General features: G+C 45.6%; 1 protein-coding gene across 6 annotated transcripts in view; it reads left to right on the forward strand.

Annotated features, from left to right (window-relative positions):
• VARS2 (valyl-tRNA synthetase 2, mitochondrial) overlaps positions 1-14,831 on the forward strand; it is a 48,975-nt gene that overhangs the window by 19,163 nt on the left and 14,981 nt on the right. For 5 of the 6 annotated variants that reach the window (XM_053295822.1, XM_053295818.1, XM_053295819.1 and 2 more), the window contains 14 exons: positions 293-374; positions 1,170-1,289; positions 1,381-1,492; positions 4,660-4,757; positions 5,284-5,374; positions 5,500-5,627; positions 6,461-6,564; positions 7,099-7,180; positions 9,087-9,163; positions 9,591-9,678; positions 9,768-9,870; positions 11,434-11,504; positions 13,758-13,883; positions 14,289-14,393. In XM_053295822.1, coding sequence (XP_053151797.1) covers positions 293-374; positions 1,170-1,289; positions 1,381-1,492; positions 4,660-4,757; positions 5,284-5,374; positions 5,500-5,627; positions 6,461-6,564; positions 7,099-7,180; positions 9,087-9,163; positions 9,591-9,678; positions 9,768-9,870; positions 11,434-11,504; positions 13,758-13,883; positions 14,289-14,393 — 1,387 coding nt within the window. The remainder of the gene's footprint in view (positions 1-292; positions 375-1,169; positions 1,290-1,380; positions 1,493-4,659; positions 4,758-5,283; positions 5,375-5,499; positions 5,628-6,460; positions 6,565-7,098; positions 7,181-9,086; positions 9,164-9,590; positions 9,679-9,767; positions 9,871-11,433; positions 11,505-13,757; positions 13,884-14,288; positions 14,394-14,831) is intronic. The other variant, XM_053295820.1, reaches the window with a different exon arrangement.

Raw genomic sequence — 14,831 nt, forward strand, 5'->3', positions numbered from 1 at the left:
ATTACCTGACCACGGATACGCAAAATCGTGGGTGCTAGGCCCATGATAAATAAGGTTCTCCTGTACCATGAAGGGTCCTGGAATATCCTTGGTGGGAGCAGACCCTCTACTGTTGCATGGACTTAAATGAGTGTTATCTAGGGACATTCTGCAAGAAGCCAGCTCTTCACAAAATCCTTATGTTTTGTGGAGATTCTCTACAAAAATTAGTTGTGTCAGGGCAGAAGTATTGCCAGCTTGATTTTCAGATTTCAGTAAGTTGTGTTTTTTTTCTTTCCCCTTTTGAAATCAGAAAAGGAAATGAAATATTTCAGCAGCTGAAGGTGATGGGAGCATCGCTGGATTGGGACAGAGTCTGTTTTACCATGGACTCTGTAAGTAATAGATACTGGAATATAAACATATTTCGTGTCCCAGGGTGTCTAGGTTCTGACCCCCAACCCCAATTCAAAGAGGATATTGTCTGGGCTTTGGAATTGAGGAGGGGAGACAAAATTCATAAACTCTGTCGTTAGGTGTGCCACTGAGTTGCCCTGAGACCTGGAGCAACTTCTTTCTTCCTTTCACACCAGGTATAAAGTGTGGTTAATTTCCTCCTTGGTAGAATCAGTCGAAAAGACCCAGTGTGAGTAAGTGACTGTAGTGGTGGATCTGGACATGGGAAAATTCAGGTTCAATCCCCTGGCCCTTAGCTCAGTGGTAGAACATCCACTTTGCTTGCAGAAGGTCCAAGACTCAGTCTCCAGGTTGGGCTGGGAAAGAATTCTGCCTGGAAACTTGGAGAGCCACTGCCAGTCAGAGTAGACAGTACTGAGCGAGATGGGCCAGTGGTCTGACTCAGTATAAAGCAGCTTCTTATGTTCCCCTGTCAATAATGAAACTCACTGACTGGCCACTGTCTCTTGGCTTGTCATTGTTGTGAAACGAAGACATTTATCTTTGGAGGAACAGCAAGATAAATATGTAACGAATAGAATGCAACTTTTTTTAAAAAAAGAAAAGAAAAGAATTCCTACGTACAGTATGGTTGAAAGTGCAGCATTGGTGTCTTGTATTGGCCCTCTGATTGGCCTAGAAACTGACAGGTGAGGCTTCCGCCCTTCTTTCTCCTATAAATTGGCTTTAGCCATAATAGCCCTCTTCCCCTGCTCTTTCCTTTCTTTCCACAGGGCTTCTCCCAAGCTGTGACTGAGGCCTTCGTGCAACTGTACGAGCAAGGCATGCTGTATCGGGAGAGGCGCTTAGTGAATTGGTCATGCGCCTTGCGATCAGCCATTTCGGACATTGAAGTGAGTGGGATGAAGCTGGTGTTAAGTTGAGGGTGGGAAAGTCAGATGCTCTTTGTACAGAGGCAGCTTGCAGTTTTCTCTCCCGTGATAGGTGGAAAACAGGCAGCTGCAGGGACGGACAGAGCTCTCGGTGCCTGGATTCCAGGGCAAGGTGCCATTTGGAGTCTTGGTGACATTTGCCTACGAAGTAGAAGGAGAAGCAGGTGAGTGACAGCGCTAAGTGGGGTTGAATGAGGACAAATAAGGGGCGAGAAGAGCTGGCAACAACCTGGATCTAAACTTAAAGCCCTCTTCAGGCATTAATCTTTGAAGCGCCGTTCATGGTTACAGCCCCGAAGCAGGTGGGAAGTCCCGCCCTGGATCCGTCACTCACTCCCCTCCAGCTTGACTGCTCAGGGTTACAGCCCTGTTTGTGCGAAGGGGGAATGCTGTAACTCTGATGGCCAGCAACGTCAGGAGATCCAGGTTGCTGCTCATAGAAATGCCAGTCGTCACCATTACAGTGCTTCCTCCTTTACACAAACAGACGTGTCCCAGGTTGACGCAGTGGCCAGAGGTGCCTTCTATCAACTTCGGCTGATACGCCAGCTGCATCAGTTTCTTGAGACAGATGACCTCAAAACAGTGGTACATCTGGGGTAACCTCCAGACTGGATTACTGTAATGCGTTCTATGTGGGGCTGCCCTTGTACGTAGTCCGGAAACTACAGTTGGTTTGGAATGAGGCAGCCAGGCTGGTCTCTGGGTCATCTAGGAGAGACCATATTACTCCTGTATTGAAGGAGTTGCACTGGCTGCCGATATGTTTCCGGGCAAAATATAAGTTGTTAGTTATAACCTATAAAGCCCTAAACAGCTTGGGCCCTGGGTATTTAAGAGAATGTCTTCTTCGTTATGAACCCCACTGCCCATTGAGATCATCAGGAGAGGTCCGTCTGCATTTGCCACAGACTTATCTGGTGGCTACTCCGGGACAGGCCTTCTCCGCTGCTGCCCCGAGGCTTTGGAATGTGCTCCCTAGTGAAATAAGAGCCTCCACATCTCTGACAATTTTTAAAAAGTCTTTAAAGACGCATCTGGTCACCCAGGCTTTTAACTGATATTGTTTTGATTGTTTTGAATGTTGTTTTAGAATATTGTTTTAAAAATTTTTAATTGTGTTTTAAATTTCTTGTTTTTGTTTTAAACTAATGTTTTAATGTTGTTGTTATCTTGTTGTAAACTGCCAAGAGATGTAAGTTTTGGGCAGTATAAAAATATATTAAATAAATAAAATAAAATAAATAAAAAATAAAAACGTGTGCCAGCAAGCTGGAGCAGGTGAGTGACAGCTTCAGGGCAGAACTTCCAACCCGCTTCAGAGTTGTAGCCATGAAAGGCAAATCGAAGACCAATGCCTGAAGAGGGCTTAAATAGGATGGTGGTTATCCCATTTGTATCCTGACTTTCCTCCAAGGAGCTCAGGACAACATATATTGAGGCCAAAATGGCTGTTGCTCAGTGGTAGAGAAGATCCCAGGTTCAATCCCCAGGATCGCCAGGCAGGGCTGGGAGACCCCTGTCCAAAATTCCTGGAAAGCTGTTGCTGCTCAGTGTAGACCAGGGCTGCACAACTTTGGACTGCATCTCCCATCATCCCCACTCACAGTTGCCAATAGTCAGGGATGGTGGAAGATGTAGTCCAGCATCTGCTGGAGGGCCAAAGTTGTGCAGCCCTGGTGTAGGCAGTACTGAGCTAGAGGGACCAATGGACTGGCACGGTATAAGGCGGCTTCAAGGAATTTTGATCTCACCTTCTATTATTTTATTTAGTATATTTGTATACCATCTCAAACTCATGACTCTGGGCTGTTTACAACAAACACCTTTATCCTCACAACAACTCTGGAAGCTGGGACAAGAGATTATGACTCTTTCAATATTACCTGATATGTTTCTTGCCAGAAATAGAATTTTAATACAGAGTTCCCTGGTCCAAGACTCTTTCCATTGCTCTGCATACTGACTCTCAACCAGTTTGAGCCAGAACAATCTTTTGGTAGATACTGGGAATCTGTAAAACAACTCTCTGAAGAGAATTTTGTTTTCTAAAACTATCAGATTTTTCAATTGTGGCAAAGTTAACACCATACAGACTTATTCAAGAAATAACAAGTTCTAGTAAGAACTAATCAGCCTGCTCTCCTCTCTACATCTGTCTCTACATCTGGACTAAATTTGGTGCAAATCAGGTCCACAAGTTAGACCTCTTGCACCTCAAATGTCCGCCATCTTGGATCAGGGTGGATGTCATCATTACATACCGCACCATTGCGGTATCTCTATGTGTCCCTCACTACAGCTGCTCCAAATTTGGTTCAAATCGGTTAGGCGGTCCTCAAGTTAGTGCACTTGCGCTAACTGTAGCAAATTTGGTTCAGATCAGTTAGGCGGTTCACAAGTTAGCCCACTTGCGCCTCAAAAGTTTATGTGTCTGCCATCTTGGATCGGGTTGGATGCCATCATCACAAATTATGCCGTTGAGGTGTCCCTATGTGTCCCTACAACTGTACCCAATTTGGTTCATATTGGTCCAGGTGTTGCGAAGTTGGGGGTAGTGGTAGGGAGACACACGGACAGACACACAGAATGCCAGGTGATCTCATAATCCTACTAGAAAGTAGGCTAAAAAATAAGGTTCTTTAACAAAAAGAAGTCATTTCTTTGTAAATCTTATGAAGAGGTACAACTTCATTAGTGGGTAGTGTTGCAGTATGTCTAGGAGGTCTGCTGTTTGAAATATTCTATTACTCCATGATCAGTTGAGGCATGTAAGTGGTTTTCAAACTACATCCCTGGGCACTTCAGTGTTCCTTAAAAGCAGCAATCTGTCAGTAGCCAGTAAAACTTTATTGGAGCTATGGCTATAATGCTCTCTTAGAAGCTTAACAGTGGTTCCTCAGCAAGAAAATGGAAGACAACTTGTCTGTCTTTGTTGACCAGTATACAAAAAACAAGAGAGTATTGGGAAGCTCCTAAGTGCTTCCCAGTTTTTCTAGGATAACAGTGAGGCCTAAGAAACCTGTGTGAATTTAGGGTACACTCTAGAATGTGAGTACTAGAATCCTTTGCAACATCTGAATTTCAGTGGCAGGCACAGAGAGTTTCCTTAGCAGACAAATCAGTGTGGAAAGGGTTTCCTAAACATAGGAAGCATGAAAAACACTGGAATAAAGAGAAATGGATCGCTTAAGGAAAAGTAACCCTGGACAAATTGTCATAAACAGTCCTCCTTCACTTCCCCACCTTGTAAAGACTATATTTTTGACTAAAATAATTCCGTTCCTTTTCTTAAACTATTTTTTTCTGTCTGATTTTCAATTCCCTTGAGGGAGGATAGGTGAGGAATTGCCTGTGGCCACAACCCGCCCAGAGACCATGTTGGGAGATGTGGCTGTTGCTGTTCATCCAGATGACCCACGGTATACAGTAAGGCTTTTCTACCCTATTCCTCTGGTGAAGGGGCTATAGCTCAACAGTGGTGCACACACGCTGTATGTAGGAAGTCCTGGCTTCAAATTGTGGCATCTTCAGCTAAAAGGAGTCTTGGGTAGCAGGGCTGGAAAAGAATCCTTCTTTGCCTGAGACCATGGAGAGTTCCTCCTGGCTGGATTATTATTGAACTAGGTGAACTGCTTTATGTTGATATGTAGATGCTCTAGTTGCCTGGTTCAGTATAATGTACCTTTGTACTCATAAGAACAGCCTGCTGGATCAGGCCCAAGGCCTATCTAGTCCAGCATCCTGTTTCACACAGTGGCCCACCAGATGCCTCTTAGAAGCAAGAGGTGAAGGCATGCCCTCTCTCCTGCTATTGCTCCCCTGAAACTGGTATATAGAGGCCAGAAGCCTCATGGGTAGCATATTGCAACAGTTTGTAGGAAGGGGAACCCCTCTTTATTTTCTTGGGTGCTGATTGCATGGTGACCTGATTTATCCTTCTGAATGTTTCCAGCACCTGCATGGCAAGAGGCTTTGCCATCCATTCACCGGACGTCTCCTTCCTATCATTACTGACCCCATGGTGGAGCAGGATGTGGGCACGGGTGAGCACCAATCAGCCCTACCACACAGAAGCTGGGTGTTAGCATGGCATGGAAAGCTCTACAGTGGCCTCAGGCATGGGGTACTTGGCACTGAGAGTTGTTTCTCCTTTTGCACCATCTTTCAGGGGCTGTGAAAGTGACCCCAGCACACAGCCATGCTGACTACGAACTAGGCCGTAGGCACAGCCTGCCTTTCGTGTCTGTCATTGCAGAGGACGGTACTATGACAGCAGAGTGTGGGGAATGGCTTCAGGTAAGAATGCCCTTTGAGGCGCCTCCAGGCTGCTTGTATTTTGTATGATTTGCTACAGAATGTTACATAGGAATCTGTTGTAATCCACACATCTGCTGATCAGTCAGGTCAGGAACGGCTTAAGGGATGCAACCATCTAAGATGGCACATCTTGTGACACTGTAAAAAGAAATTGTTTTATTATGATTATAGTTCCACTATTAATGGCTACTAGTCAGAAGGCTGTGGGCCACCTCCAGCCTCAAAGGCAGGATGCCTCTGAGTACCAGTAATGATATGCCCTCAATTCCTGCCTGTGTCTTCCAGTGGCATCTGGTGGGCCACTGTGTGAAACAGGATGCTGGACTAGATGGGCCTTGGGCCTGATCCAGCAGGGCTGTTCTTATGTACTAATGTTGAGCTGGAGTGGGGAGCAGAGGTATTCCCCATAGGTGAACTGCACTTGCAAGCACAACACAACTTCAGGGACAATCCCTGCACAATCTGCAGTCCCCAGCTGGGGCTCCTCTTTCCACACATACCAGGCGGCCATGGAACCCTCGCTATGACAAGGGTGTGGAGTGGAATGATGAACTGCTGATTGGAACCTTTCTTTTTGTCTGAATTTTGGGGTTTTTTGTGTTCATGGGGAGGTATGCATCCTTTCATTTGGCCAAAAACATTAACTTTTAAAAAAAAACTTGATTGGCCCGAGATCACAATTTCTGAACTTAGTTTTGTATCATGTTTTCTGTGTGGAATTGATCAAGCTCTGTAGGTAATGCACTGACTGTGCAAGCATCTCACTGGTACATTTGCCTGAGAATGTTTTGTTTCTGTTTCTGTTTTCCCAGGGGCTGAATAGATTCTTGGCCAGAGAGAAGGTGTTGGCTGCCTTGAAGGAGAGAGGCCTCTATCGGGGTACAAAGGAGCATCCTATGGTCCTCCCTCTTTGCAGGTAAAGGTAGAGAAATTTAAAACACCACACTTTTGTTCCGCTCTCCTTCCTCTCCTCTGTTAGTTCTTTCCAATGTTTTTTCCAGGTATATCCAAGGTAGATTTTGTTTGGGATGTTTACCCTGAGTGTGCAGTTCTTTCTTTTTCTTCTTTACCCCACTTTTTCAAATTCAAAGACTACAAAAAGTATTCCTTTTTCACTGCCTCAGGTCACTTTGTGGGGCAATGAGTTCTGTATACTTGGTTGGCACACCTGGTCAAAAGCCTCTATTAATTACTCGTGGATTTTCCTTTTCAGTTCCTTTCTGTCTTTCACAGATGGAAACGAACGGGAGGCAAAATTCTGTGGAAAAGATGAGCTCAAGCAGCTTCTCATGTGAAACGTTTAGACTGTATGTTGTTCCAAGGCAGGGGCCTATCCTTGCTTATGTCAGTCTTATATAATACAAAGAGGGCTTTGGGGGAAATGACATTGCAAAATGAAAGGCAAGCCAGGAAATATGAATTGATCCTTTCACCATATCTTCACCCACAGCCGCTCCAGGGATGTGATTGAAAACCTCTTGAAGAACCAGTGGTTTGTCCAGTGTGAAGAAATGGCTCGCTGGGCTTTGGAGGTAATTCCTGTACTTGCTGAAAGGATCTCTCAGATCCCATCTATCATGTTCAAGCTTCACCTGTAGGAGCTGGTTACAGCAGATAGCAGCTGGATGAGCAGAGCTGAAGAGGATCTTAAATAGGATCAGGAAGTTCCTATTACTCATCCTTCCTCCTTTCAGCTGGGCATATTCTCCCATTGAGACGCCTCTACCTTGTGAGGAGACCCTTCCTGACCAAGCCTGCAGGCTGCCCGCCAAGCACTCTGGCACCACTCCTACATCTGGAATCGGGTTTGGTGGTAACATTCTTGGGGACTAGGTGGAGATGAGAGAAGTTCCACAATGGGCTAGGTCAGGAATTAAATCATAATAACTAGAGATGTGCAAATAGATTCGGGTACAAATAGGAGGAATTATCTCCAAAGCCCATGATTTGTACCGGAATCTAGCTGATTCAGGTGATTTGGAGACAGAACAAATCACCCCTATGATCCATTGGCTAGATTCGGGTCCAAATTGAGTTGCACCAAATTCGATTCGAATCAATTCGAGATTTGGATTCCTCCTATCATTTCCCCCAGAGTCCCAACTTTCTTTAAAAAAACAAACAGACAAACAAACTAAGCTGTATTCCTTGTAGAAGTGGAGTTATGGAGGAAAATGTGTGGTCACTAGTGTTTGCATTCTTTGCTGTATAATAACTTTTTCTCAATGAATCCCTGTGAGGATTCATTGCACACCTTCATTTCTTCTATTCATGTTGACTGTTTTTGGACTGTGACAATTGCCATGTGCCAACTACACCCCTTCCCACCCGCAAGGCAGTGGGGTACTACTCAGTTTATGTTCTAGGAATTTTTTCAAGTGTAGACTCTTTGGTGTCTAATAACCTTTCCTCATAATGAATCCCTATGAGGATTCATTACACACCAAAGAGCCTAAACACCTCAAAAATTCCTAAAATATAAACTGAGTACCCAGTGGCTTGCGGGTTAGGGGTAGTTGGCACATGTGATGCCACTAATTCCCCACCCACAAAGCTGTGGGATCAAAATGAGCAGAAGAAATCAAGGTGTATAATGAAGACACAAAGGAATCTAAACACCTCAAAAATTCCTAAAAAATAAACTGAGTACCCCTGTGCGGGGTAGGGGTTGGGGTTGTAGTTGACACATGGCAGTTGACAGTTGGCACTGTCCAATGACAGTCAAAATAAACAGAAGAAATGAAGGTGTGTAATGAATCCTCATAGGGATTCATTATGAGGAAATGTTATACACCAAAGAATCCAAACACTTGAAAAATAGTGATGGCACATTTTGCTCCATAACTCCACTTCTGCAAGGGCTGGAGCTTAGCTTTAAAAAAATAAATAAATAAAGCTGAGGATCCATGTTAGAGTTAGGATTGGGCGACTTCGAATCCCCATTATTTCCTATGGTGGAAATATACAAAATCAGTAAAAACTTTTTAAAAATCATTAAAAATCAACCAAGTGCCCCACTAGATTGAAATTTGAGTGGTACGTGGCATCCATGGGTACCTAGCCACTACCCAAATTTGGTGCCCCTAGGACCTTTATAAGTGGTCTGAATCAAATCTAAATAGAATCTAGGTGATTCGGGGGAACAGATTCAGACACAAAACAAATCAGGTGATTCAATTCAGGCACAAATTGAATTGAAAAAATCGATTCGTGCACATCCCTAGTAATAACAGCCCTGCTGGATCAGGCCCAAGACCCACCCAGTCCAGCATTCATATAGCAGCCTACCAGATGCCCCGAGAAGTCCACAGGCAAGAGGTGAGGGCATGCCCTCTCAACCTGCATCCATCTGTTCTGGGTATAGGGGTTAACTTCCTCATCCAAGCTCTTGGTTTGGTCAACACTGAGTTAATCTAGTGCATCTCCTCTTCTTCTAAGGCTGTGGAATCTGGATACTTGAAGTTCACTCCTAAATTCCATGAGAAAAACTGGAGGACTTGGCTCTTGAATACCAGGTGAGAGGGAGGCAATTCTTCAGTGATCCTCTCTTTGTCTTCCAGTCTTGACAGCATGTCCCATGACTGGTCAGTCAGAACGTGCTTTATTGAGAGGCTGTTTGAATTATCCATGTTGGTGACTTTCCTGTTGCTTAGCTCCTGAACAGAGTTGTGTTTTTCTGTGTGTATCACAATGGTACCTCACCCTTCATGTTTTCTTCATGGTGAAGGATAACATGAAGTTATCCATTTTGTACCCATAATAGCTATATTTTTAAAATCTCTGATTCCGTTTTTGCTTTGTACACCGCCCTGAATCTGTGGATTGGGTGGTATATTAAATCTTTTAATAAATAAATAAATATGAGTTAATTGTTGCAGAAAGTGTATGGGTAGAGGGCACCAATAATCAGCTTTCTTAAGTGTCATTTGATTGTTTTCACAGTGACTGGTGTATTTCTCGCCAGCTATGGTGGGGCCATCAGATTCCAGCCTATCGGGTTACGCTTTCTGGGTCGCCTGACCTAGGAGAGGTGAGTGCTAGCACTTCTGCTTTTATGTCATCCCACAGCTGGTGGTGGTTGGGAGAAGGATCTTTAATTCCTTTTTGTTTGAATTGAAGGAGAATGATGGATTATGGGTAGTGGGCAGGACAGAAGCGGAAGCTCGGAGAAAAGCAGCAGCCATGCTGCAAAAATCGGAAGAGGATCTCAAGCTTGTGAGAGGTAAAGCGGTGTTGCAAGTACTCACCATTTTGGGAGAGAGGGTGGTGGTGTGTCTGGATTAATATAGGAGACTGCCTGAACTGAATCTGTAATAGGCTGTAAAGGCCTATGTATTATTATTCCTTACTAGCTGGGCCGGGCACAGAACATCTGCGCCTCTAGTTTTGCCCGCCTGCCGCTGCCGCTTTCTTCCCTCCCGCTACATTGTTTCCTACCACCATTGTGTTCTTCTACCTGCCCGCAGCCATTTTCCTCACTGCTGTTTTGCTGGCTGGCCAGTTGGCCAGCCATCACCGTTTTCGCCCGCCCGCCAGCCACCGCTGCTGCTGTTTTGTTTCCTGCCTCGCCCACCACTTTCTTCTCCCTCTGCCAGCAGCTGCTCGCATACTCTTGCTAGAGTTGCCACACATGGGATTAGCCATGGGTATGCCTTAGAGAAATATATATAGAGAGATTTATATCATGTCCTTCTTCCAGGACAGCATACAACATTCTTCCCTTTCCCATTTTATCTTTTCAATGATGCTGTGAGATAGGGTAGGCTGAACCTGTCATGTTCAGGGTCCTGTGCTGCATGGCTGATTGGGGATTTAAGCCTGAGTTTCCCCACTGCACCACACTGGCTCCAATGCAACCTGTTCTTAATAACAAAAAGTTCTTAAAGTGGTTTATATTGCAAAAATAATTAGAAATTTGTCCCCTGTCCCAAATGAGCCCACAGTCCAAAAGGAAGCACAGGGGAGACACCAGCAACAGTCCTGGGAGGGACTCTGTCCCCAAAGGGCTCACAGTCTAAAAAAGAAACATGATATAGACATCAGCAACAGCCACTGGAAGGATGCTGTGCTGGGGTTGGATAGGGCCTGAGAAGTCCCCATCTGAGGACTCCCCACCCCCATTCTTTGCTGATGTCCAACCACTTATCTCTGACATTTCAGAGTTCCTTCCTTAACCAAAATGGGCACTGCAGACTTACCCTATCTCCCTTTCTCAGGCCTTCAAAGCTAGGAAAGGCAACCAGGATAGCCCTCAGGGAAATGTGGAGCCCAGGTGATAGTGTTGCTTAACTCTTTCCCTGCTACGGAGAGCCCCAGTGAAAAGTCCCTGTACCCAAATAGGTACATATAGGAATCTGCCTTATATCGAGTCAGACCATTGGTCTATCTAGCTCAGTATTGTCTACACAGACTGGCAGCAGCTTTTCCAAGGTTGCAGGCAGGAGTCTCTCTCAGCCCTGTTTTGGAGATGCCGGGGAGGCAACTTGGAACCTTCTGCATGCAAGCAGGCAGGTGTTCTTCCAAGAGCGGCCTCATCCCCTCAGGAGAACATCTTAGAGTGCTCATGTGTAGCATCCCATTCAAATGTAAATCAGGGTGGACCCTGCTTAGCAAAGGGGACAATTCATGCTTGTTACCACAAGACCAGCTCTCTGCCTTGGCTCCTTTCCATTCCTCTGTTTTCAGCGCTCTTCCCTGTCTTTAGCACCCAGTGTGTGTTTGTTTTTTTAAACCCAGAGGATTTCTTTTTCAAGAAAGAATTTGTGTTCGTTTTCCCCTTCATCAGATGCTGATGTCTTAGACACTTGGTTTTCCTCTGGTCTCTTTCCTTTTGCCGCATTGGGTTGGCCACAGAAGGTGAGTAGTCTTTGGGGGAGCAGATTACCAACAATATAAACTAGATATAAAAAAGTGCTAAGCAAACCCAGTGGTTTGAACCTCTCACACTGCACACGCATGTGCTTGGAAAGTGGCAATTGGGGGAGGAAAAAAATTGTTAGCCTTTTTCCCCCCTGCATGGGGTGCGGGGGGAGCCGCCGCTGCCTCCTGTCCTCCTCTTCCTCCCTCCCTCGCCCCCACATCCCCAGCTCTGGTCTCTCTGGGCTGCCAGGGTGAGGGGAGCCACTGGGGAGCCACTGTCACCTCCCTTCCTCCTCCAGCTACTCTGTCTGCAGCTTCCGGGGGGAGAGCCGCCTCCACCTCCTGTCCTCCTCCCCCCAGGCCCTCAACCCTGGTCTCTCTGGGCTCTGTCTGGCTTGGCTGCTGGTGGCGGGGGTGGGAGCTACCACCTCCCGTCATCCTCTTGCTGCTGCAGATCTTGCGACATCTGCACAGCCAGAACTAGAGGAGGAAGAGGAGGCCCGGCTGGCGGTGGGGGGGCGGCGGGGGGGAGAAGGAGGCATCTGTGGCAATGTGGCCGGAGAGAGGGGGGAAGCACGGTAATGCTTCTTGGCTAGGGAGGGTAGCAAACGGGGTGCCTGGCACTGGGTGCCGGGCAGTTGGGCAGCATGGCGTGGGCCTGCATGAGGGTCTGGGAGTTGGTGCATGCGCACACGTGTGCACCTTAGAGGCAACACAGCCCTCCATCTGGTTTTGGACTACAACTCCCATAATCCCCAGCCACAGTGGTCAGGAGCTAGGGATTTGCGGAGTTGTAAGCCAACATCTGCAGGAGGGCCAGAGTTGAGCTGCCCTGGTATTGACCAAGGGTTCCCAACTTTGGGTCCCCAGATATTGTTGACTGAAAGCTCTTGTGGCTGGGGGTGATGGGAATTGTTTGGATTAATATTAAATTTGGCTCACAGGGTTCTTCTGAAGGCAAGTGGAATAAAGATTATCAATTGCTTTGTACATCAAAAGACAATTCCTCTCTGTATTGTGGAAAGTTTAAATCCCCAAGCAGCCATGAAGCACATGACCCTGGAGTCTGGACCATTGTTCAGCCTAACCTACCTCACAGCGTTGTTGAGAGGACAAAATGGGGAGGGGGAGAACCTTGTACACTGGAAGGACATGATAGAAATATAAAGAATAATAATACATAGACCTTTACAGGCTATTACAAATTCAATTCAGGCACTTCCCTATATTAATCCAGACACAACACCATCCTCAGCAACAATCCAGTTGTCTGGTCCAACAAGAAGGGCGGGAATCCCTGATGAGCTAGACCAGGCCTACTCAACTTTGGCCCTCCTGCAGATGTTGGCCTACAACTCCTATAATCCCTGGCTATTGGCCATTATGGCTAGGGATTATGGGAGCTGTATTCCAAAAACAGCTGGGGGGCCAAAGTTGAGCAGGCCTGGACTAAATGGATCAATGGTCTGATTGACTAGAAGGCAACTTCATACACGGTTGGTAGTTGTCTAACAGAATAAGTGTATCCTCACCACCAGCAGGGATAAGTAAGATTATTCTAGGGCCTCCAGCAAGACCGTATTCTGTTTTCTGTTCGCTTCCTGCCAGTCATGGCCACTTATGCGGGTGGGGCTTGAAGGAACTGAGCAGCTGCTGTGACATTTTAAGTGGGAGCAACACTTTCTCATGTGAATCTGTTCAACCTACATGTTACAGAGAGGGATCACTTTTGATGTACAAAACCATTTATAACCTTTATTCTCTTTGCTTTCACAAGAACCCCGTGAGTCAGGTTTAATGTTCTTGTAACCATGTTACAGTTGTGGAATTGAGCTTGAGAGGGTAACTGGAGGTCACAGAGTGTTCTTAAGAGGGCTTTGGAAGCAGGTCTCCCAGGTCCATATCAAACACTGGGTTTCAGTTTGACAAACAAGTGGTTGTTCAGTTGTATTGAACAAGTTGCAGGGGAGTAGCAGCAGGATGGAGGGCATGCCCTCAACTCCTGCCTGTGGCTTCTAGTGGCATCTGGTAGGCCACTATGGGAAACAGAATGCTGGACTAGATGGGCCTTGGGTCTGATCCAGCAGGGTTGTTCTTATGTTCTTAAGTGATTGTTGAATTCAATCACTTGCTTATAAGATCAATCCAGAGGCAAAAGGGAGATGGTGTGAAGGGAGGAGGAAAGCAATTACGGTCAGAGGTCGGTATGTCATGTGATGACTTCAGGGGTATTTGTATCTTCCCTCACAGACAGGAGACTTCCAGCAGTTCTATCCCAATAGCCTGTTGGAGACAGGAAGTGACCTTCTCTTCTTCTGGGTGGCCCGGATGGTGATGCTTGGCAAACAGTTAACTGGAGAATTACCTTTCTCTCAGGTATGAGCTAAACCACTGAACATAGTGCACATTTATCACCAGAGGGCATTGTGGCAAGACCCATGGGACTGCTGGAAGCAAAGTATATGTAGATAGTTATTTGCACTTGTACTTCTTGGTCAGCAAGTATCACTACCTAATCTTGTCTAGAGCAGGAATAGAGCCTCTTGGAGAATAACTGGTAATCTGCATGTTGTTTAATCTTGTTGATGAATTTGATATTTCCAGGTACAAATTAAGTGAAAATCCACTATTACAAACTTATTACGTGTGTGTGTGTGTGTGCTTTCAATACATAATGACAACTTTATTGTGAATTCTGGGTTTGGGATGGTAGGTGTGTAAATGTTATAGGTGAGGGATTAAGATTATTAGCAGAGCTGTGTGTGTTTGTCTCTGCTGCAGGTTTTCCTTCACTCGATGGTCCGTGATGCTCATGGCCGGAAGATGAGTAAATCTCTTGGGAACGTCATTGACCCCCTTGATGTTATTCATGGGGTTTCCCTGCAGGTAATTCTCTTGCTATCTTGGTAACTTGTGCTTGGACTACTGCTTCCATTCCCTGGCCACAGTGGTCCAAGGCTGGGCGTGATGGGAGTTGTAGTCCAAATACATGAAGTTACCCAAATCTGTGATCAGTTAAAGCTTGAGACACTTTTTATTTTTCCTCAGAGTTGTGGGGTGAGGGATTTGGATCAGAACTGCAGTCTGGGAGAAGGGGGTTTAGCCCTTTCCCCAATTATATGAGTTTCTTTTGGTTGTATAGAAAAGCTAGCCTTAGGACTCGGAACTTATTTTGGAAGCAGGATCATGTGATACAGCTTTTCTTTTTCTAATATATTTATTGGAAAATTTTCATAACATAACATTAAAAAGAAGAAAAGAATGACAATACAAGCAAAAACAAATGCAGAATACAAAGCATTCCGGTCACAATGTTATATAATT

This window comes from Hemicordylus capensis, chromosome 2 (genome assembly GCF_027244095.1).
Source record: "Hemicordylus capensis ecotype Gifberg chromosome 2, rHemCap1.1.pri, whole genome shotgun sequence".
In the NCBI taxonomy this organism is placed as follows: Eukaryota; Metazoa; Chordata; class Lepidosauria; order Squamata; family Cordylidae; genus Hemicordylus; species Hemicordylus capensis.